Source organism: Synchiropus splendidus, chromosome 8 (genome assembly GCF_027744825.2).
Source record: "Synchiropus splendidus isolate RoL2022-P1 chromosome 8, RoL_Sspl_1.0, whole genome shotgun sequence".
NCBI lineage: Eukaryota > Metazoa > Chordata > Actinopteri > Syngnathiformes > Callionymidae > Synchiropus > Synchiropus splendidus.
The window spans coordinates 19,207,501-19,230,372 of record NC_071341.1 but is presented as its reverse complement, the minus strand read 5'-3'; the positions used below and the strand labels follow the sequence as shown (position 1 = coordinate 19,230,372).

General features: G+C 45.7%; 4 protein-coding genes and 2 non-coding genes across 7 annotated transcripts in view; 4 read left to right on the top strand and 2 right to left on the bottom strand.

Annotated features, from left to right (window-relative positions):
• The first annotated feature begins 22 nt into the window (after positions 1 to 22).
• On the top strand, positions 23 to 94 carry trnap-cgg (transfer RNA proline (anticodon CGG)). The gene has a single exon. It is a non-coding gene; the product is annotated as a tRNA-Pro (tRNA).
• A 238-nt stretch (positions 95 to 332) lies between these two features.
• trnap-agg (transfer RNA proline (anticodon AGG)) lies at positions 333 to 404 on the bottom strand. The gene has a single exon. It is a non-coding gene; the product is annotated as a tRNA-Pro (tRNA).
• A 277-nt stretch (positions 405 to 681) lies between these two features.
• thap12b (THAP domain containing 12b) lies at positions 682 to 4,884 on the top strand. Its single transcript, XM_053873069.1, has 5 exons — positions 682 to 986; positions 1,567 to 1,687; positions 1,795 to 1,902; positions 1,983 to 2,019; positions 2,723 to 4,884. The coding sequence occupies exons 1-5, from the start codon at positions 898 to 900 to the stop codon at positions 4,645 to 4,647; spliced, it is 2,280 nt and encodes a 759-aa protein (XP_053729044.1). The 5' UTR covers positions 682 to 897; the 3' UTR covers positions 4,648 to 4,884.
• A 901-nt stretch (positions 4,885 to 5,785) lies between these two features.
• Positions 5,786 to 13,419, top strand: map6b (microtubule-associated protein 6b). Of its 2 annotated transcripts, XM_053873555.1 has the most exons (4): positions 5,786 to 6,451; positions 9,007 to 9,220; positions 9,360 to 9,402; positions 11,334 to 11,448. In XM_053873555.1, the coding sequence occupies exons 1-3, from the start codon at positions 5,850 to 5,852 to the stop codon at positions 9,396 to 9,398; spliced, it is 855 nt and encodes a 284-aa protein (XP_053729530.1). In that variant the 5' UTR covers positions 5,786 to 5,849; the 3' UTR covers positions 9,399 to 9,402; positions 11,334 to 11,448. The 2 variants fall into 2 exon arrangements, with proteins under 2 accessions (XP_053729530.1, XP_053729529.1); XM_053873554.1 differs by lacking the exon at positions 9,360 to 9,402 and having other exon boundaries at positions 11,334 to 13,419.
• Positions 13,420 to 15,135: 1,716 nt separating this feature from the next.
• Positions 15,136 to 20,583, top strand: zgc:112083 (uncharacterized protein LOC550461 homolog). The gene is made up of 9 exons (XM_053873553.1): positions 15,136 to 15,651; positions 15,881 to 16,107; positions 16,172 to 16,283; positions 16,349 to 16,501; positions 16,580 to 16,654; positions 18,106 to 18,226; positions 18,515 to 18,653; positions 18,728 to 18,852; positions 18,913 to 20,583. Exons 1-9 carry the CDS (start codon positions 15,504 to 15,506, stop codon positions 19,379 to 19,381), a joined length of 1,569 nt encoding a protein of 522 aa, XP_053729528.1. The 5' UTR covers positions 15,136 to 15,503; the 3' UTR covers positions 19,382 to 20,583.
• Positions 20,125 to 22,872, bottom strand: part of LOC128764103 (uncharacterized) — an 8,175-nt gene continuing 5,427 nt past the window's right edge. Inside the window, exons 2-7 of the mRNA XM_053873556.1 lie at positions 22,519 to 22,570; positions 22,331 to 22,432; positions 22,130 to 22,198; positions 21,972 to 22,040; positions 20,842 to 20,938; positions 20,125 to 20,776 (exon numbers count right to left, since the gene is read on the bottom strand). Of these exons, the coding sequence (XP_053729531.1) occupies positions 20,397 to 20,776; positions 20,842 to 20,938; positions 21,972 to 22,040; positions 22,130 to 22,198; positions 22,331 to 22,420 (705 nt within the window). The 5' untranslated portion in view covers positions 22,421 to 22,432; positions 22,519 to 22,570 and the 3' untranslated portion in view covers positions 20,125 to 20,396. The remainder of the gene's footprint in view (positions 20,777 to 20,841; positions 20,939 to 21,971; positions 22,041 to 22,129; positions 22,199 to 22,330; positions 22,433 to 22,518; positions 22,571 to 22,872) is intronic.

Sequence of the window (22,872 nt, the reverse complement as noted above, 5' to 3'; positions counted from 1 at the left end):
AAGTGGCCGCGTTGTAGCAGCTGGCTCGTTGGTCTAGGGGTATGATTCTCGCTTCGGGTGCGAGAGGTCCCGGGTTCAAATCCCGGACGAGCCCAATTCTTTTACATTTCAAGGTGACAGTCCGGGTTTTCAGGTTAAATCTCATCATTCGTTGAGTCATCGTTTTGTCAAGCGCGCGCCATTATCACGCTAATGGGACGAAACATTAAAATGTAGAGGTCGCTTAATGTATCCGGTTTTATCGAACCGTTTGAGCGGACTATTTTAAAAAAATCGCGGATGCCGTAACGGAAACAGATTTGAGTGCGGAAATGGGTGAAGAAAAAAAAGGTGGGCTCGTCCGGGATTTGAACCCGGGACCTCTCGCACCCTAAGCGAGAATCATACCCCTAGACCAACGAGCCAGTCGAAGACACGTCCAAGCGTATTGCGTTTTATCCGTTCAACCACTGTTGTAGCGTGACGTCGACGCTTTATGGCTCACGTTATAGAATTGGTTATTTTTAGGCGCAAGCGCTTAATATGGGCTTCAAAACGCCTCATTTCAATCGTTTGCGAGTCCAGTTCACTCACCAGGCGCCAAAGAAGGGCGACCATCCCGGTTGGTCAGTGAGCTGTCGGTTCTGCTCAGGGAGCCAATAGAAACAAACACATCCTCCAATCGGCGGTCAGGTGGGCGGGAGCATAGTCGGTGACGCGACCTGTTCTGCGCTTCACATTTAGTTGTGTCGATGCTTGGAATTAAAAAATATCTATTAAAGTTTGGCGTTCACTCACAGTCGATTTAAACTTAAAACAGCATTCGAAGGTGAGGAACTTGCCTTTTCCCCTAGAGACCATTGGGGGCGGGCTTCTCTCGTGAGCTTCGAATGCTAAGCTAACGAGCTAGCGCGAACCATGCCCAATTTTTGCGCGGCTCCCAACTGCACACGGAAGAGCACCCAGTCGGACTTGGCCTTCTTTCGGTTCCCCAGAGACCCCGAGAGGTAAGAGGCTGTGTCAGCTTTCATTTTAGAACACTGCGGAGTCACGTCGAAGAAGGGGACTTGGTCAACAGTAGCCGCGTCCCGCTTGTCTGTGCGAACTATCTACGTGGAAATATAACCTCGCGCAAAGTTGCAAATCAACAGTAACTTGTCCTAAAAATTCTTAAAGTATTTCTAACTTACCACACATCATTAATCTTCTGCAGGCGACGGTTATCATGTTCTTACGTCACAAATACGTGCCGTCCAAGCGGACGTCTGTCACTGTTCTACATACATTGTTATTGTTGTGTTCAGTGCATTGATATTGCTGGCGGTAAGCCATATGAAATATCATCAGACACGGTGGTATATCACCTGCTTAGAGCAAAGAAGAAAGCTAACGTTATACTTGACTGCATTTCCATTATTTTTTTCCCTTAATGGGGTGAACTTGGGGCAAGAGGCAGGGACACACTGGACAGGACCCCGGAGACGGACGTCCACTACAATGAACTATTAAAATAGACTTACGTGATCGGAGGACTGTTTTGTGAATGTATTTAGAAAAACTCAGTCTTGCATCCTTTTGTTGCCTCAGGTGCCGAATATGGGTGGAGAACTGTCGCCGTGCGGATCTGGAGGAGAAAACCTCGGACCAGTTAAATAAGCACTATCGTTTATGTGCGAAGCACTTCGACCCAGCAATGGTGTACAAAACTGTGAGTATTAGTGACCCAACATTGGGCTCTTCACGGCTAAATTGTTTGGAAGCAGTTTTGTATGAATGAGAATAACCAACGTTCTCACCCCACCTTGTGGACCACAGAGCCCTTACCGGACTGTTTTGAAGGACAGTGCCATTCCCACTATCTTTGACCTGACCAGCCACCTACAGAATCCCAACCTAAGACATCGCAAGCGGGTCAAAGAGCTAGTAAGTGCATGTTTTCTTATAAGTGTTGAATGACTGAATGAAGAAACTAACTTGAAACTAACCTCCTGCTTGCATTTCAGACTGAAGAGGACATTGAAAAGATCAAACAGAGGAGATGTAAGTTACTGTTGTGTGCTGGTTGATCTGCACTGCAGCTTGTGTTGAAGTCGTTGTTGAGATTATTCTTGCTTTGGTTGGAATTGCATCTTTCAGTTTTCATTAAAAAGTTACGCTCACCACATTGAAATTAAGTAGTAGGGAGGAAAGATGTTTTTTTTTTCCCACCAAATTATTGAAGGAAGGTGGTGGTGCAGGGATGTTTCATGTGAAACCAAGCTTATCTACTGACCTGAACTCCCTCCACCTGGCTCTGCCGCTCAGTCCCTGTCCCCTTCCTCTCTGGTGTGACTGAAAATGTGGGGGCAAAATATCAATAGTAGACATTGTTACAAAAAAGATCAAATCAAATTTTCCCTACCCATATTAGATTAATATTTCAGCATTCATTTAGAGCCACAAATCCTCTGCTTTTGGGCATTTCTTTTTCTTTTTTCGTTGCAAGAATACTCCATAGGTGCGACGCAATGTTGGTGGCTGCAGTTGTTATTATTATTATTGGAATTTATTGTAGGTGTCTTTGACTTTTTAGTTTAGTACCTCAAACCTTAATTTCTTAATTTTAAAAGCAAAAAAACTCAAAAACTGAATCACAAAAAAATTGTGATTAGATTGGTTTGATATGTTGTGTACAGAGCACAACACAATTTCCCTTGGGATTAATAAGGTTCTGATTCTGATTTATTTTATTTCTCTCCTCTAGTGGCTTCTCAGAAAAAAGAAGAAGCCGTCGTCGAAGACAAGACGGTGGAGGATGCTGCACCACAAATGTCCACCGAGGAAAAAGAGTTCCGGGAGTATCTCAAGTCTTTGTTTGAGGTGGTGGTGATGTTAGGGAAGCAGGGCATCCCACTAGAGGGCAGCGACATGTCCAGCAACTTCCAGGCGCTGGTGAACTACCGGCTGAACTCGGGAGACGAAGCTTTGAGGAGGCGGTTCCGAGGGACGCCTGTGAATGCAGAGTATCTGTCGGCCATGCAGCTTGGGCAGCTGCTGGACGTGTGCGAGAACACAGTGAGGGAGGAGATGATCATGGAGGTGAGAGAGAGCCGCTTCTTCTCCATCATCACGGGAGACATTGTGGACTTCGACCAAGAGAAGTACCTGCCGCTGTTTGTGCGCTTCGTGGATCAGCAAAACGCCGTGCGAGAGGAGTTCCTGGATTTCCTGCTGTTCGACGGCGACGAAGTGGCGCTGGTGGAGAGGTTGGAGGCCCAGATGACCGAGCGTTGGGGTCTCAGCATGGAGGACTGCCGCGGTCAATCCCACAAGGTCACCGGGACCTCCACCACCAAGATGAAAGCCGTGGCTGTTCTGCTGAACATGAAGTACCCGCTGGCGCTGCACACGCCCTACTCTGACATGGCCCTGAACATCCAGCTGGCCAACAGTCTTCCCTACTCCATTGTGCAGGTGGTCTGTGAGACCCTCAGGAGGGTGGCTGCCTTTTATAAAACTCCCTTTACCCAGGAGGAGCTGGAGAAGGCCGTCGCCAGCCACTATCAGAAGAATGAAGAGAAGGCTGAGGCTCTGACTCAGGCCAGTCGCTCCAACTGGACGGAGCAGCACAATGTCTTCGACGTGCTCCTGGAGATGTTGCCGCCGCTGCTGCTCTGCATGGACGCGGTTGTGCTCAACACCGAGGGGAAGTTCCAGGAGAAGCAGACGTCCGACGCCTACTCTATCGCGGAAACACTGGCCGAGTTCGAGGTCGTCGTCACCGTGGTCATCCTGAAAAACATTCTCATGTTCACCAGAGCCTTTGGCCGGAACCTCCAAGGCGAGTCGCTGGACACCTTCTGCGCCGCCAACAGTCTGACCGCAGTACTGCATTCGCTGAACGAGGTTAATGACAACATCGATGTCTACCACGAGTTCTGGTATGAAGAAGCGCTGAGCGTCGCCGCCGTCATGGGAATCCCCGCCAAGATCCCACGCCTCTTCCTGCGCAAGCAATCGGCCGGCGAGGTGGGAGAGGTCCAGGCTGAGCAGTACTTCAAGGAGTATGTGACGGTGCCGGTGATCCACAGCGTCATACAGGAGCTGGAGGACATGTTCTTTGAGAACAACCTCAAACCTCTCAAGTGCCTCTCTCTGGTCCCGGCCATCATGGGCCAGATGAAGTTCAACACCTCTGAGGAGAACTATGCTGAAATCTACCAGGGAGACCTGCACAAAGCGGAAACGCTGTCTGCCGAGCTGCACTGCTGGAGGATCAAGTGGAAGCACCGGGGCAAAGAGGTCCGCCTGCCCACCACCATCCACGAGACCCTGCAGCTCCAGGACGTCAAGTTCTTCCCCAACGTCAATTGCCTGCTCAAGCTGATCTCCACGCTGCCGGTGTTGAAGCTGGAGCAGCAGAGAGGCGACAAGGCGAGCGAGCGGCTCCAGGCGTACCTGGACAGTGTGGCCTCCCGGCAGTGGAACAGGAGCTTGGCTGTGCTCAACGTCAACACTCACGTCAAACACGACCTGGAGGTCATGGTGGACAAGTACTGCAGGCTTTACTCTGAGGAAGAACCTGAACCTGAACCTGAACCTGAGCCTGAGCCTGTGTCAGAAGAAGTGGCAGGTGACGCTGCAGCTCAGTCACAAACCCCTGAAAACCCCTCTTCAGCTCAACTTTAATCATATCCAGCTTTGTTTCCGTCTTCTGAGTTACGTGTGCGTTGTATGTGCACCTTTTTTAGTGAGAAAAAATGACGTTCAGCTAAATAAATGTGGGTTCCCCTGATGTCAGCGGTGCTGTGTTTTGGACACAAGGGGGCAGCAAAGGCGCGTAGTTGCCTTAGTTTTTAAGTTAAACTTATTACCGTCCTGTTCTGAACTTGTGATACAGTTAGTGCTCGATATTTCCATGTAATAAATCACTGTTTTATATTATAAGAGCTCCTGTGTAGTTTTGTTCAACCTGACGTTATCTACCGTCACTAACTTTGAGTTGCCGTTCAAAAATTATATGCGAACTATCTGAAGTTTTCTCTTTTTCTTCATGTTTAAGATTTCCTTCTCTTTTTGTCCTAAAAAAGAAATGGTCCTTCTACCTCATCAGGCTTTCAGTGATGCAATCACCCGTCGGTTATGTCTTTGAATATTGTTGATTCTCAGTGGCCGTATGGTAAAAAGCCACTGGTGCCCAAGTCCCATAATGCACTGCAACAGTTTGATTTACTTCCTGACTGACTTGCAAGTATCACTATGAAGGAATTTGGGAGCCACCTCTGAGCTAGTATGTGTGAGGTAGGCACTTTGTTGGCAAAAATATTCTGTATTTATGAATGTTAATGAGGGAAAAGAGTCGAGGTCCTCGGCTTGAGAATTTCTGACCCGCAGTCTTGTGTATGCAGCTCCTTTAAAAACCTTAAATGCTGAGTGGCTTGCATCATTGTCACTGAAGATCATAAAAATGGTGGTTAAAAAAATGACGGAGGATGTTTGTGGGCAACTGGATGTGGTCCAGTTTTCCTGGGTATTGGAAATTGAAACATTCGGCCAGGTTTTGCCCACGTGTTGTGCGTTTGATTTGTTCCGGTAAAAACGCTGTCTCGTGTGTTTCCCTGGCGCCATTTTCCTCCCAGTGGAAGCTCAAGCCCTCCACTTTTCCTGCGCCGTCATGGCAGCGAGGGGGTTAACGACGGGCCTCAGGTGACGGTTCACGGTGCAGACGCACTCCGAGGCTGGTCAACGCAGATGTGGGCGGGGCCGACGTGATGCGCAGGAGACCAACGTGCTCCACAGGCGCCGCAGCGGAAGCGCAAGGGTTAAAGTGAGGCGCGCTTGGATCGGGGCTGGTGGAGCCGCTGTTCGTCGTCCTGTTTTCTGCCTTCATCATGGCGTGGCCGTGCATCACGCGTGCTTGCTGCATCAACCGCTTCTGGAGCGAGCTGGACAAAGCGGACATCGCGGTGCCTTTGGTTTTCAGCAAATACTCGGATGTGGCCGACGTGCAGCACGTCCCCCATCACCCGCAGCCGAGGCTGAAGAGGAGCGGTGCCATAGAAACGCAGCCTCATCCCGGCGACGCGGCGGCCCAAGATGCCTCTTCTGCGTCCGTCATGCGTCAAGACTTCAAGGCGTGGAAGGTGCGACCTGAGCCGAGCTGCAAGCCCAGGAACGAGTTCCAGCCGTCGCACGCGCCGTTCAACCCCGAGACCCAGTATCAGAAGGACTACAAGCCGTGGCCGATACCGAAGAAGCACGACCACCCCTGGATCCCCAGAGCTTCGGCCAGAGTGGAGCCCGGGGAGGCCGAGACCAGCGGGCTGGAGAAGAGCGAGATCGAGGAGAAGACGCACGAGAAGGAGACCAAGTCGCTGGAGAGGAAGGGAGAGGAGAAGACGGAGGCGGGCGGCGAGCAGAAGCGCAGCAGAGCGGCGGCAGACGCCGTCAACCGACAGATCAAGGAGGTGATGACCACCTCCAGTAGCTACAGGTACGTGTCTGTTCCACTATGTGCGGCGTTCATCGATCTGCTGTCGGAGAAGTTGTGCTTGCGTTTTATATACAATGAGGGTAAAGGTCTGAGTCAAAGGTGACGTTGTAATAGTTGAATGACACTAACAGTGCATTCATTTCAAGATTATCAAGAGCGTATATATTGTTTAACCGCGGGGCCGCGAAATACAGGGGGAAATGAATAAATATGAGGACAATAACCTGGGAAATTGAGCATTATGATTACTTGGCGCAATAAAAATTATTTCAGTAGTTAGAAGTACATTACATGAAATAGACTTTTATTCACGGAAAATCGATAGATAAATATAATTTAAAATAAGTAACAAAATAATAATGAGAAATCCCGATTTTCCCAGCATTTTCTTTTGACTGAAGCTGAATTGTTTCAAATTTTTCATTTTATGTATCAATGTATATCAATGTAAGATAAAATAAATAAATAAAAATAAATAAATCCATTTAAACTTACACTTTCTCTCCATTGTCTGGTGCTGAATATTTTTCCAATATTCCAATTTTTTAATATTTAAATATTAAAAACATTTTGTGTCATATATGAATATACGTTACACTATACACTACTATATAACACTAAGTGGCTGAGCTCAAACCAAATAAAGTTTTAATATGCCGAATGAAGAGTTTCAACACAAACATAGCTATCTTGACTATCTAAGGCTGAAATGTGTCCCAGTCCCACAGGGCGGCAGACAGCCTGGACAGAGCCCCAGTTCATCAGCATCAATGGCAGCGACCTTGAATGAAACTGTGCTAGATCCATATCACCAGCCTTAAGAATAAAGTCCGGTAGTTCATGGCACCAATTGTGATGTTTAAAAATCAAGCACCAGGTTGGGCTGTGACATCTTGAAGACAAGGCCTGGAGATGTGTTCTCGTCTGGCATTTTCCTTCCTCTGTCAGCTGTGGCTGACCACAGCAAAGAAGATGGCTGAAGCCGCCACATTGCGCCTCTCAGAACCACCTCATTCTGAGCAGAATATCTCCAGCTGTGTGAGCTGCTCCTCCTCCTCTCCTTACTGATAATACTGCCTGACTATTTCAGGCCACCTGAGCATGTCTATGACACTAAATGAGGAGTTTTTCGTCTTTCACTCGGTCTTATGTTTAGTGAGCTGTTGTTTCATGGCCTCCTGTTCCACTCTCCAGTGAGTTGATATCACCTCAGATAAGGTTTCCACATCGATCCTTCCAGCCTCTTCCTCCCCGACAGCACGATCAATGATGGAGCCGGTAAATGAATGAAGGCAGGAATCATGTCATATGGGACCTCTGCATTCATTATGACCACAGCACCAGTCCATGCACTAAAAAAGACATCGACCATAGTCAAGTGAATAAAGGACGACGTGTTGTAGTGGAAGCTTCAGAAATATTTGTGTCTGTTCTTCGGCAAAACCAGCTGGTGACGCCTGAATGTGAGGTGTCGCAGGAGGACGGCACCTGTCTGGTCTCTCTAGCTACCCAGTTTTGCAAAAGTGTTTTCTGAGTCATGTCCCAGAAGATTAGTCAAAGCATCCTCAGGAAGTGTCCGGTGTCTGAAGCAGAATCCAATTGTGAGCCACAGGACATTTCACGATAGTACAGTTAGTTGGATCGAGCCACTTCCTGGGTTCTGTGGGGAGGTATCAGAGGTGTTGGATGGATCTAGAGCAGAGGAGGGCAGTTACTTTTCCTAAAGGGCCACATTATAAACCGTGACTGTTGCGAGGGGCCGTCATGCCAAAAGAAAGGCGGCGATGACTACAAAATGTGACGGAAAAAATCTTAAGTATCAGGGACGAAATGAACCGTAAAATGTTCAGTGAAAGCAAGGATGTTAAGAAGTGTAAATGTGGCATGAACCCTATAAAAAATCATTTTACATGCATTTTATTTGAATAGAAATCATCCTAAAACTATGGAAGATGAAATAATTTCAAAATATGAATTTTCTTTCTACAAATTTTAAGGAATATACTAAACTGACGAAAAGAAGTAACACAAATTTTGTCATGAATTTACTGTAACTAGTAGTGGCTAAAACGGAAACAGGATTTTTTTTAAATGACAGAAAATGACAACTTATCAGTTGTGTAGTTTTAGCCTGACCACATGAGGGCCGCAAAAACACAGGCAAAGGGCCACACATGGCCCCCAGGCCGCACTTTGTCCAGGTCTGATCTAGAGTCACCACAATACTGGTGGATGAAGAGGGTCTTGACTGGGTTCCTCTGAGGTTTCTCTTTCTTCTAATGGGTCCATCTGGGCACGTGCTAGTCCAACTCATGCATTTGAGTTCAGTCGTGTTTGTGAGGTGGCTCATCTTCTCGTGTCAGGGACGAATCCACCGTCATCTTCTAACTGTTCCTGCTGACAAAGTGAGGCCGGGGTGAGTGTGTGTGTGAGGGACAGAGGGATCTTACTGTCATGCTCCGCTGAACCATCATCTTGCATTAATGTCCCGACACATCTTTGAGACACGGTACCGACTGTTTCACAGAGGAGCTCCTTCTGTTTTGCTTTATTAGAACTGAGTTTAAGGCCTACAAGGATGTGAAACCGGTGAAGCCCATCAAAGCTCCGTCTCAGTATCAACCTCCGGGTGAGGAAACCAGCCTGGAGACCAGCTACAGTGCCACGTTCAAGGGGGAGCAGGTGAAATCCCACCCTGCTGACAACAAGCTGCAGGAGCGCAGGAGGATACGCAGCCTGTACAGTGAGCCCAGCAAGGAGAGCCACAAGGTGAGCACTTCTGCCACACAGGCATCAGAAAGTGAGCTCCAGAACTGCATCGCAGAAGCACGTTGGCCATGAAACACCAGTCCACAAGGTCTCTCCAGGTCTTTTTCTCACATGGTGGCTCCTTCTCTCGTTCTTGTAGGACACCTCAGGGACAGACTCTGTTCTCAGTCTGCTGTAGTCAGGTGTGTTTACTGTCTTTTCTAGACGGCATGGACCTCAGAAACAATCGCCCCAGAACCTGCACTGATGCACCCGGCCGCCCCGAGCCACCGTCACTGTGAACACAGCTGCCAGATGCAAATCAAACTGCATCTTCACTGTTTGCCCACCACTCAGTCTGCACATGAATAACTCCACCTCATGCTAAAGGCTGTAATAGCAACAACAACCCTGTATTAGTGGCACAAACCAGCGATGAAACTTGGACTGGTGCAATTGGCTGTTCAACTTGGCTGCATCCGTGAGCGGAGAGAGGCAGTGAAAGTGGCAAGCTGTGCAATGTTTTTTGCCTTCAACTAACATTGCTAACATTGGAGATTCTCTAGCTTTCTCTCTTAGCATCACATGTAAGCAGGACTCCCTCCTTTATCGTGGACGTTTCAACCCAGATTCATACACGTAAAGTGAAAATCACAGTCTAGTGTTCAAATTCATGAATTTATTTCCAACATTTACACTTTTTTCACATCTTTTTAGTCATTGCATAAACATCCTGGAGGTCCGCGCTCGCCGAGTCTCCTCTCTGCCTGGGAACTGAGGGCAGGGCTTTGAACAATAAGGGCTGCTCCAGCATTAGCATGCGCACAGCCAGTACAACGTGCATGACTCCTCTTCAGGTGTTGAAGTGACAGAATCTCTTTCAGGACTTTGACTTGTTCTCCCACATTTTATTTTTGTTTCTACTTCTGTTATGTTTTTGGGCGAGGAAATGCTCATTTTAACAAAAAAAAGAGAAACTTAAAACCCACCAACTAGCAAAATACATATACAGTGGTACCTCGGTTCTCGACCACAATCCGTTCCAGACGGCCGTTTGAGAAGCGAATTGTTCGAAATCTGAATCGATTTTTCCCATTACAGTTAATGGAAAAAGAAATAACACGTTCCAAGCCTTAAAATAGTCTTTTGTAGGAGTGAATGTAGAGTGTCTGCTGCAGGTGGCTGTTCCTCTATGTGTGTGGCCGCTGCATGTGGGAGGGGTTGCCGAGTGAGTGACGTCTCTCCAGAAGTGAAGAGGTGCCCGGTGCGTGTCCAGCTCTGAATGTGCGCTTCTGTGCAGTTTGGCTGTGACAAAGTCATAAACCAAGTCACGCTCTGTCCCAGACTCGCCTCATCCCTGTCCCAGCTCCAGCCCACAACAGGACATCAAACCCTGGAGTGAGCGCTCCAGCACCTCCCCTGTGACACTCTACCACGGTCCAGTGTGGAGACAAGAAAGGTTTTACACCTCAATATGAAGAAAAAACAGTCAGTAAATGTAGCTAACGGACACGTCTGCATACAGAGGCTGCGTTATACACAATAACAAAGCGTGTCGTGGGTCAGCTGGTCGGTCCGCGCACGTTATGGCTTTTTTCAGGGCCGTTCAAGTTCTGAATTTTTGTTCAAACTCCGATTTGTTCGAAGTCCGGGGTACCACTGTACTATGCAGTTATTTAACAAAAAATAAATAAATTAAAATGTGATATTTCAAAGCTAAACTAGCTAAACAGCCAGCATACAGCTAATTTAGCCTTAGAGGTATTTTTTACTAAACTAAAAGCTAACTTTCCGTTTTTGTTTTTTTTTTCATTAAGTTAGCTTTTCTTGGAGCATCATACTGATCGAAAGCTACTGTACTGTACTTGAGCTATGTAGCGCTAATTTGGACATGTTTAATGCTAGAATTCAGCATTGTTGTTTCAGATAATATTGAAGTCACAATACTAACATCATTCACTAATGTAAATCATGTTTATTGTGCCAATTACTGCACGCAACTCTTTATGAAGGTCAAACACTTTTTTGATGGTGTCACCTGCCTGTCAACAAAACCGACGAATAAATAAGCGGCATGTTAGTCAGAAGCACGTTGCTGCGTGGGTTTCAGCTTCAACGCTGCGCTTTATTCCAGGTGGACAAACTCGTGCCTCGCACCAAGCCAAAAAAGACGCCCACAACCACAACAGGGAGGATGGTGAAGAAAGCAAAGGAGCGGCAGGTGCCGGGCCCCGCCAAGAAGAAGCCCCCCATGGAAGCCAAGTCTGAGGGAGCGGTGACCAAGAAGAGCAAAGAGATCAGCAATAGACTGGCGGAGGCCAAGCAGTAGACCAGTCCTGTCGCGCTGAACAGGGGTCGCCGAACCGGTCAGATGCGATTTGACAGACAAAAATAAACAGAAACAAAATATAGAATTTAAAACTATGCAAAAAAAAATCAATAAACATGATGAGCAAACTGCCAAAAGGTTTCAGCTGCAGGGCACAGGAAAAAGAAATGATCCTCCCTTTAAACTGGTGAGGTTCGGTGACCCCTGTTCACCACCTGTGTGTGAGTGATTCCCCCGTTTTGTTTGCACAGACCAGCTTTATATTATCGAGCACATGATTTGCACATTATTCACAACAACAAGGAGCCGTCCATTCTTTTTGCCGTATGCAAATGATTGTAGAAGCCAAAAGAGGGAGACTTTTCTCTGAGTTCCTGTGAGGAGTCCGTCCATGTTTCCTACAGTCACAGTGCCTCCACTCTCTGGTCCTGGTTTTCCTTTCATTGTTCGGGATGATCTCTGGTGGTTGCTAGGAAACCGAATGAAGTGTAATATAATTGCTAGTGCTTGCATGCGAGGCCCCGTTCCTTGGTTGAGTCGCAACATTTTAGCAGACCAGACGTCGCTGCTGCGCTTGTAAATTCAGCCGCACTGGGGCGAAGACGTAGACGCCGGGACTTTTCAGATATAATGCATGTGTAGTTGTAGATTCTGGTCAGATCAGATGAAGAAATCACCATCAAGCTGCTGTAAAACATTTAAAAAAAAACCCACACCAGCATCGTAGTTCCAGCCACATTCATCCTTGGATCCACTGGAGAAAACAAGATCTACTCAAACAAGACAACGATGAAAGTCTGATCACTCCAGCTCCTGAAGCTGCTGCTGTCATGTGCGCGTGTGATTGAAAACGCCACCACGGCCTTCACTCTGCTCGACTCCGGTCCGCGCCGTGCCCAGCTTGACCACAAGAAGTGCTGCTGAGCGCTGGATCAACCAACACCCTGGTGCTACTCCCATCGTCTGTGTCTGCTGACCAGAGTGAGACAGCTCAGCGAGCGTGTGTCATATCGCTGCAGATGTTGTGACTTTGTGCTTCTCAGCTCGCTCTGAATGAAATACGATTAAAGCAATGATGCAAAGCATCCTGCTCCGACCTTGTGCATGGTTTCTCTGGCTCTCAAGAAGCTACGGAACAGACCAGCAAGAGTGTGTTTTGTTTATGTTGGTTGTCATTGACAGGAGAGGATCAGAGTATATCAGAGGTCACTTAGAGAGGAAGGGGGGCAGAGACAGGGAGGCCAGATGGTTTGGGCACGTGGAGAGAAGGGACAGTGTAGGACCAAGGATGTTGCTTGAAGAATAAAGAAGAGAGGTAAAGGTGGATAAGATGGACGGATGGATGGAATCGACGGATCGACAGACAGATAGATAGATAGATGATAGATAGATAGACAGACAGATAGATAGATAGACAGATAGATAGATAGACAGACAGATAGATAGACAGACAGATAGATAGATAGACAGATAGATAGATAGACAGACAGATAGATAGACAGACAGATAGATAGATAGACAGACAGATAGATAGATAGACTAGTTATATAGTTAGCATATAGTTTACAACAAAAACAAACAAAACGAGAGGAAATTTGGTTAAAGCAATATAAGAGTGATAATAAGTGGAAGGAAAATCCAATGTTGAATATCCACCCTGATGCTCCCATGTCATGCTGCAAAACAAATATCTGCTTTTTTCAAATGTTATAGTGATAAATGATTCACTTGGAACTCATTCACAGTTTTTGTTTCACTTAAAATACGTAGATAATTACCATTTTTATGCAATGATGGAGCGAGTGATGACCAGCAGGAGACGGTGAGGAGTCAAGATCAGTGAAGCAAGAGACAGAGACGACGTCCTGAAGAGGAATAATGGAGGTAAATGATACACACATTGGCACCTGATTTGTTATGTTTCATTATTGGCCTCTGGATGTTGGTGGTCATTTTCCTGGGAATCAGTCATCCAGACATGATCGGCATGAATAATTCAGCTGTTGTGTTAGTGGAGCAGCATGAAGTATTGAATAAAAGATAAGCAATGGCACTGGGGCAGTGGAAGCTGTTGTCCTTCATCTTCATTCTCCGGTTTATTTGATACATACGTTTGAATAAATGTCGCTCACATGAAATGCAGATTTACTGAGTCACCTTTGCCAATTGTTTTTACCAGTCCAGGTCACGAGGAGATGGTTGTGAGCAAACAAACAACAAATAACAACAAAAAAATGTAAGATTTACATTACATTCATTTGAAACCTTTTTTTTTTTCTTTCCGAGCACTGGCACCCTGAGTTTTCTTATTTCGCAAGTTGAATTTAGTCAATTCTTTATCATGCTAAAGCTCATGAATATCTTAATTGCCAAGTCATAACACATCCAGACTAATAACTCAACTTTCATGTGACTCCGGATTGACCTGCTTTTTCATTTTTCATTGCCTGAACGCTTCTTCATGTCTCCTGTATGTCTGTGCTGCAGAGGCGCTGTGACGCTACTCCCACCTGCCGGTCAAATGAGGTAATTGCACTCTGAATATTGTGAGCATGAATTACGATGATAAAATCTGTTTGCGACAATTACATTGGGAAAAAAATATTACAATATGGATACAAATGATTGGTTTGGAGGATGTATGCACTGACCCAGAGCAGTTAAAGTTCTATTTTCGCTCGAGGCATTAATTTAAGTGTCAACACTTCAGGAACCATCTTTTGAGTTGAATTTATAAGGCTTCATTTATATATATATATATATATATATATATATATATATATATATATATATATATATATATATATATATATATATATATATATATATATATATATATATATATATATAGTGTCCCTTCAAGAAGCCTTCAAGAAATCGGTCCTCATGTTGAGTTTTTGTACGACCTCCCATTTTAAAGTACGTATTGAAAACTGGTGAAGTATCTTCTTCCATATGAGCATATATGTGCTTATTGCGTTACGCGTCCTGTATTTACACATCGGCCCACAATGTAAACACTACGGATTAGTAGAATTAAACGAACACACTTGGATGTAGATGCAGTCATATTGTTATTAGTTGAAATATACATTTTATAATATATATTTAACGAAATCTATACATACCCACCGTGGGACTAATAAAGAAACCATCTAATCTGATGTAATTTTGTTTGTTTATCTTCTAATTTGGTTGCAAAAATTGGACGTTTCTGACTTTCGCGCCTCTGTTACGTACCAGGAAATATATTCGCCTCGAATTATTTCTGTTAGAGAGTATTTGCCAATGTGTCCGGGATTCGCGCAGTGGCACCAAAAATCCCCCAAATAGATATTTTGTATTAAATGTGTTGTCTGTATGATGATCAGAACGTTTTAACGATACATATATATGCATTTGGTTCGGCGAATCAAAAAGCATCATCCTCACCGCGTGTTGAAAATATGCTTTTTATTAGTTCAATTTTATTACCTTTCATCCAAATTCTATATTATATTTTATATATCTATATATTATTGAAATCTGAAGACGGTGAGTATTTCTGCCAGAATTAATTTTTGCAACCAACGTTCTCTGTTTGAAACCGGAAATAAACATAGACAAACGGCTAGGAGGGAATAGCGGCCGTCTGCGGGGGGACATTTCATGTAAGAAACGCGTCCTGTAGTGCAGTTTGTGCCTCGTAAAAGTTTCTCACGGGTAAAATTGAAAAATAAACATCATTGTTGAGACGTCAAAGGAACCTAACATCATTATAATTCAGTGAAATTTGTCTATTTGTCGTGACCCTGCCGACGTCCTGGAGATAACCAGCCTGTATCAGCGTATCGCCATTACTGCTTCTCTCAGTTCTCTGCTGAGAGTTTACCTTTCGACGTGTTGTTTATCGGTCTGGATAAGTATGACAGACTGGTACTCCAGCGTTACCGGTTGTCGTGTTTCTGTCCAGAAGGTCGATGAAATATCCCTGACATGGCAACAAAGAGGCTGGACCACTTCGAGGTGGAGTGTGAGTGGGCTGCATGCGGGTTCAGGGGTCGCTCCATGGAGGAGCTCAGCGATCACATGGCCGAGCACCTCCGCGAGTACTTGGGAGACAAAGATGCTCTGGAGGAACTGGGTGAGTCCCGGTTTATGTGCTAAAGATGACGCAATAGAAACGTTCCACAACTCAAAGTGACTCTAAGCCACCAATACTTTACTTCACATTGGCTTCACAGCAGCACTTCATGTCGCAGTCCTGCCCATAAATCTGCTTTTGGAACGGCCCTCACCGACTTAAATCAGTGTGTTTGTGATGGATTAGCAGTGGACTGTTACCAGCATGGTTGCTCTTTTTCCTTTTCCAGAGGAGTTTGCCTGTCTCTGGACCGGATGTGAGTTTGTGTCCATGGGCAGCGCCGCCGAGTTGGAGGTCCACGCCTACTTCCACAACCATCTGGGCAAGCTCAGGTTCATCGGCTCCCAGTTGCTGAAGTCCAAACCAAGTCTCCCCAGCTGCAACCATGAGGTCCACAGCAACAACCTGATCCCCGAAGGATCGGAGGGCTACGTGTGCCAGTGGGAGCACTGCGACGTGAGTGTCTGAGTCCGCATTGTTACGCGAGCGTCTCTCTCTGACTGAGGTTTCGTCCGTCCAGTGCACGTTTAACAACCCCGAGTGGTTCTACCGGCACGTGGACAATCACATAGAAAGTGCCGAGCAGCAGTCGCTCTCGCAGCAGCAGCAGGCCCTGGTCTGCCGCTGGGGAGGTACGTGACGCACGCCATTCATCCGCTCTTGTGATCAGAGTTCACGTTCGAGATTGTCCCCGCAGGCTGTGACGCCTACTTCAAGATCCGCTATCGCCTACGAGAACACATGAGAAGTCACACTCAGGAACGGCTGGTCGCCTGCCCCACGTGTGGCAGCATGTTCTCCAGCAACACCAAGCTCTTTGACCACCTGCAGAGACAGGCGGAGCCAGTGGGTGAGTGGAAGCTGCTTTTTATACTCTGCTGAACCTGAACCTGAACGTTGCTCACGGTTTCTTGCTTGTCTTGGTCAGAGTCTCTGGTGTGTGAACACTGTGGCAAGTGTTTCCCCAGCGAGAGGCTGTTGAGGGACCATGTTCGCCAGCACGGTACACTTTTCTTTTCAGCCCAGTCTCACTATCTAACTCAAGCAACTTCCCTCTAGAAGCTCTGATGTCTTTTAATGCAGTGTTTTTTAGCCTTTGCTAGGTGACGGCCCAATTGGTTCATGGTAAAAATCCCGAGGCTCACCACCAAAGGGAACCTCGGCCATAGCACAATTGTGCTTAGTTGATGGTCTTGTAGAAAAATGTAGCTACTGACTTTCAGCAATTTGGCATGTTATTTGCAGGAACAAATTGCAGGAAATATTTAAAAATGTTTACAGAAAGTGGTGAGCAATACGGCAAAAATATATCAACATTTATCCATTTTAAAAACTGCATGATTTGATTCTAGTTTGGTGAATTTCCAAACAAGTCTTGCACATTCTTTGCCTCAGCTTCATAGTAACAATGACTCTTTCACTCTTCACATTTTGGAGCGCATTTATTTGGCTCTGCATTTAGGTTTCAGCCAACTTTTAAACCACTGTCCATGAGTGTCAAAGTTTTGAAGGGAGACGTCATTATTATTATTGGCTTATTATTAGCCCTGCGCTGCAGACAATCTTTGGTGTTGCGGGTCCAGCTAGGATCACTCCATCATTCTGTCATGAAAGTGTTTGGACAGGTTAGAGGCGTGTCAGGTTTAAAAACAGCTGGAAGTTGGGCATTTTCCCGCCTTGTTTGCCGTGAGTGATGGACGAGTCGCATCCGCACAGCTCTAGAGCAGAGGTGGGCAGTTATATTTCCTTAAGGGCCACATTATAAACTGTGACTTGTGGGGGGCCGCCATGCCAAAATGACTAAGAAAGGTGACGGAAAAAAAATCTTAAGTAAACAAAGATGAAATGAACCAATTCAATGGAAGCAAGGATATTAAGAAGTGCAAATATGGCATCAAACCTATAAAAATATTCCATTTAATATGCGATTTAATTTGAATGTAAATAATAATAAACCTAAAGCACAAATATCTATGAAATAATAAAAGCATATTAATTTCAAAATATATTTAAAATTTTCTTCCAATGTATTTTGAGGAACAAAAAATACAGACGAAAATAAATTTTAGTCCTGAACTTGTTATGATTACTGTTGAAATAGTGATGCTAAAAAAGAAACAAGACAAAAAATGACAGTTGTATAGTTTCAGTCTGACATCATGAGGGCCACAAAAACACAGGCAAAGGGCCACACTTTGCCCAGGTCTGATCTGTAGTGTATAGAAAGGGTGTGACCGAGTCCAGGTCACCTCCTTACGTTGGTAGCTCCTCAACAGATTATAATTGTTTACACATCACATCGTCCACCTCCATCTCGGGACAATTGGACCACTGCGCACCGCTCACCTGACAGACTCTCACCACGTTGTTGGAAAACGCTGGTTTAAAGCTCTAAGGCGATGAGAATAATGTCAGTGAGTGAGTGACTTTTCTTTCTGTGTTTCCCTGCTACAGTGAATCAGGTCAAGTGTCCGCTCTGTGACATGAGCTGCACGACTTTAGCCGCGCTGAAGATCCACATCCGGTTTCGCCACTGTGACGAGAGGCCGTTCGCCTGCGACTTCTGTGACAAAAGGTAGTGACTGCGTGGATCAACAGGTCTAGGGAGGTGACGCTCGAGTCAAAGCGCAGATGGTGAGAGAGACTTCAGCGTCGCCTCAGTCGCAGTCTGCTGTTAAGTCTTTTAAAGACGATGTGGTCCTGTGTCCTTCCCTCCCGGGGGGAGTCCACGGTGCAGATCCAGGACCCAGTTTTTCATGTTTAACCGTGACTGTTGCAGTGCATTATGGGACTCCAGTGTGACTTCTGGGAGTGTCATCTGTTGGAGCCGCTGTAAAGGTGGAGTCTGACTTTTCCTTCTCAGGTTTAAGAACCAGCGCGACTGCCACAAACACGCCGAGGTTCACAACGAGGGAGCGGTGTATCACTGCACGGTGGAGGGCTGCGAGTATTTCTGCCAGACCTTCCAGACACTCAACTACCATTTTAAAAGGGTGCACAAGGTCAGTGGCGCGGGATGATACCACGCACCTCCTCCTCAGTTCCGTCACATGACTGTGTGTCTTGTGAATGACAGGTGGGAGGCATGTCCAAGTACAAGTGCCACATCTGTGACCAAGTCTTCTCCTGGTGCTACACGCTCACTCTTCACCTGCGGAAGAAGCACGAGCTGAAGTGGCCGTCGGGTCACTCGCGCTTCCGGTATGTCACTTTGTTTGCTGAAGGTTAGAGAAGTGTGTTCAACCGTCCTCTGATCCGCAGCTACAGGAAGGACGTGGACGGCTTCCTGAAGGTGAACATGGTCCGGTTTGAGACGGTGGAAGTGACCAAAGAGATCATGATGAACATGGCCAACAAACCTCAGAACCCTAAGAAGAGTCGGAAGCCCAGCAGCCAGAACAAGCGACCTGAAGTTCAGCCCAAGAGCGGCCACACTTCCCCCGCAGGATCCTCCTCACCTTCGTCCTGGTCCTCCTCCTCCTCCTCTTCCTCCTCCTCATCCTCCTCCTCCTCCTCCTGCTCCTCGGAACTCTCTGGCGGGGAGGACGTGTCCTCTCAGCCCAGTCCAGGAGACGGTGACTCACCCGTCTACTGCGTGATGAGCACGGTGCCCAGCATCGCAGACGAAGCAGGAGGACTCTGCCAGGAGGACCAGGACTCCATCGGAACGTCAGGAGCGGTCCAAGCTCTGACCAAGGTGGCACGGGGTCTTTGTATGGACGTGGTCTAGTTTTCATTCTCGCCGCTGGAGTTTGTCTTGGCACCGCTTTTCTACAGGAAATGACCTCCATCAGTGCAGCTTCTGTGAATGTGAAAGTCCAAACCCTTCAGCCCTGGTTTTTATGAAGTTCTGGATTTTATCATTGCTCTTAAGATTTATCAGAAGAAATGACCTATTTTTATTGCTTTTTTAATACTGTTTTGATTGTTGCTTGCATTAGAGCGATTAAAGAGAGAAAAGAACAAGGCTGCGGGGGAGAAGATCTTAACTTAACATTGTGGTTTTTGATTAACATACGTTACAGGTTACAGCACCTGACCTCAACTTAAAAATGCAGATTATTGTGTTTTTGCTCAGTTAAAAAAAAGTTTTTTTTTCTACTTCTTCTACTTCCATCACGCGTTATATGGAATATACCGCTTGTATTATTTTTTCAGGATATGAACTGTTGAAAGTCTCCATTGTCGTCCACAACAAGATGTTTTAAAGTGTCACTATTTATTTATTTTTAATATCTGAAATTAAACACAGAGAGTAAAGTTTTCTTTTCCAATAAATAATTTTAAATGAAAGTATTGAAATAATGGAACAATAGACATAGTAGCGAAAAATAGCTATTTTATCTTATACACAGTTTTAAGCTATATATATGTATGTAAGATACTTTATATCTTACATTTAAGATATAAAATATGTATGCAAAAAATCTTTAGAAAAGAAAAATATGAATTTAGACAGGAGATAGGAAAATATGATTATTGTTGAAGGTGATTAAAAGATAATTAAAAATACATAAATAAATCAGGAACCAAATATATAGGTGCAATATTTTAAAGGATGTAAGAGACAAGAAATGATAAAAACATTTCTTCTGGGAGGAAGTTGGCGGTAGATTTGTAGAAGTACAAATTTAAACTGGACATATCTCTATATGAACCTTTATTGGGTATAATAAACCAGAATCCATGGCGTTCTTTTTAATATCTTCATCATCTGAGAGGCTGCTTCGCTGTGTCCGTCCGTGTCAAGACTCCTGGTGACATGAAGCCAGGAGTCCAGGATTGAGGAATGTGTGATGGTGGTAAGAGGGAGGGAGACTGTGTCTTGGTGAGAGCAGTTGAGCGGCGCTGCAGGAGTCTGGCACCAGTCGCCCAAATCCTCGCAGATGACCAGAGCTTTCAAGCCACGGCACCTGAGCGAACGGGTCACAGAGCCTGCAGGGGGCGTCCTGAAGAGGAGCTTGACTCTTGAGGTAAGGATGCTCCAGAACTTTCTGCCGCAAACGCCTCACTGGTTCAAAGGTGACAGACTTGCATCTCCTCCTCCTCCGGACTGAGTGGAGGTGAGCAGGGTCAAGGGTCACCTCTGAGGAGGGACTGGTGACTGGTTGCTGTCCATCCTTCCCTGTGTTAAACACAAGGGAGAGACATCAGTGTGTTGTGCGATTTTGAGCGCTGTTTTCTCCACACCTGCATCTGTCGCAAGATCCTTGTGTCTCTCTGAGTCTGGTCTGGTGACGGTTGGTGGGCTTTTTTCATGATGGCCGCTCCTCTTCTGCTCGACACACTGCAACAGAAATCCACTCTGAACATCACTCATTTGTTTACCGTCACGAAAGGACTGTCCAGTCTAAACTGAGTAATGTGTCGACTTCTACTCACATATATATCATTTAAAGTTTACCACTTTGAATGTTCACTAAATGACAGCTTTTCTTGTTTGTTTTCACTTTGGAGGCTTGGTGGAAATAATACTAGAGAACAGTCTTCTCAAACCACATGGAACCCAAGAACTGTGATGTTTCGTTCGTGTGTGTCGATTTATCGATCGTTTTCACATTTAAAACTGTTAATCCATGTTGACTACATCATTGCACTGTATTATTGTAAAGTGTATATTTGAGGTCTGTTGGTAGCTGGAAGGGAAATTACGAATTGTAAATTGCTGATGCAAAAAAATATAATTAAAAGAAAGATTTAAACAAATGTTCATCTGTTTTGAATGTGAAAACAGACGTACTTTTATAAATTTTCAGCTTCACCTTCACACCATGTGTTTTTTCTTCCCCCACATGTGACAGGGTGAGAGCGCCGACATCCAGTAGAGACTCAGAGCAAAGCTTCCGCATGGCAGTCTCTTCTTAAAATCATACATTTGTGGGTTCATTTTGAATAAAATATGAAGACATTTTTCACCTCAGTTCTTATTTTGGTCAAAAATAATGTGTCGTGGGGGCAGCTACAGCAGGGAAGAGGCCTTAACGTTCCTCTCCTCAGGCTCCTCTGAAGGAGTAAATGAAGTGTTTCAACTGAGATAAAAGAAAAGTGCTGAGGACTTTCGATCAAAATTACATGTACAAGTGGCCAAAAAAAAAAATCAACACAAACAGTCAGGTGTTAACAATTTGAAACTGAGATCATTTAAAAAAAGAGCATGTTTAAGAGCATTAATAAAAGCAAATATTCAGTTCAGAGTGACACAATTTCATTGGAAATAACAAACCATGAAGCCGCTCTTCCGTCTTTCAACACCAGTATTGTGTGTCTCACGTGTGAACTAGGCTTGAATCTAGACACTTCAGCGGAAGCAGGTTCCTTACCTTGAGTTGCTCATGGTAGTAAATCTGCCAGGCGGTGGAGACGTGCGCCGTGGCCCAGCTCCTGCGCCTCTGAGAGGGACACCGTGTTGACAAGTTCATTCACTGGCATGAATGTTTGACCGATGACCTGAGAAACAGCCCCTCGGAGCTGGACATACTTCAGCTGGGTGGGTCATGTGGAAGACAGGCGGGACGCAGGTGACGCGCGAGGCTCCTCTGGCTCTGCTCTGCAGAGAGCAGGACAGAAGTACACACAAGAAATTGTTTACTACTGCACGTTCAATAGTAATATTTAAAAATATAATTTGAAAAGAAATGAATACAATAAAATGATGCACAGCGTTTTCAAATGTCCTTACTGGAGGATGTGTTAACGCCGTAGTGTGAAAGGCAGCAGGGTGTGTAGATACACAGTGTTGGTTGAGCAGCGGAGGAAGGTGGTGGATCATGTTGGATGAAACCTGCCAAATCCCAGGAAATATGCCGTCAATACGCTGCCTGTGTGTACAGCCACGTGTCAGTGGAAGTGGCTGTGGAACGTCCTCACCTGACTGCAGGACACTGGCTCCAGAGCGTGAGGCAGGGAGGTCAGGAAACACCTGTGGAGGTTTAGGAAAGTTGGACTCTGTTTGTGATTAAACACCACAAACGCTCAGCCTGGCTGGGATTACACATGATAATCCCATTCTGCCTTTAGTGTGCGGTAATTCAATCCATGTAGGATCCGTCCGCTCCAAGGACACATGATGGCTAATGCTGTTAGTTCATGAGGCTCAGCGTGACTGGACCTGTTTGTGTCGTCCACGCAGGAACAGCTGCGGCTCTGACGGAGGAAAACACTGGGAACGTGGAAAATAGCTGCTTGTTTCAGTTGCTGGAAAATCAGACGGAATATGAAAAG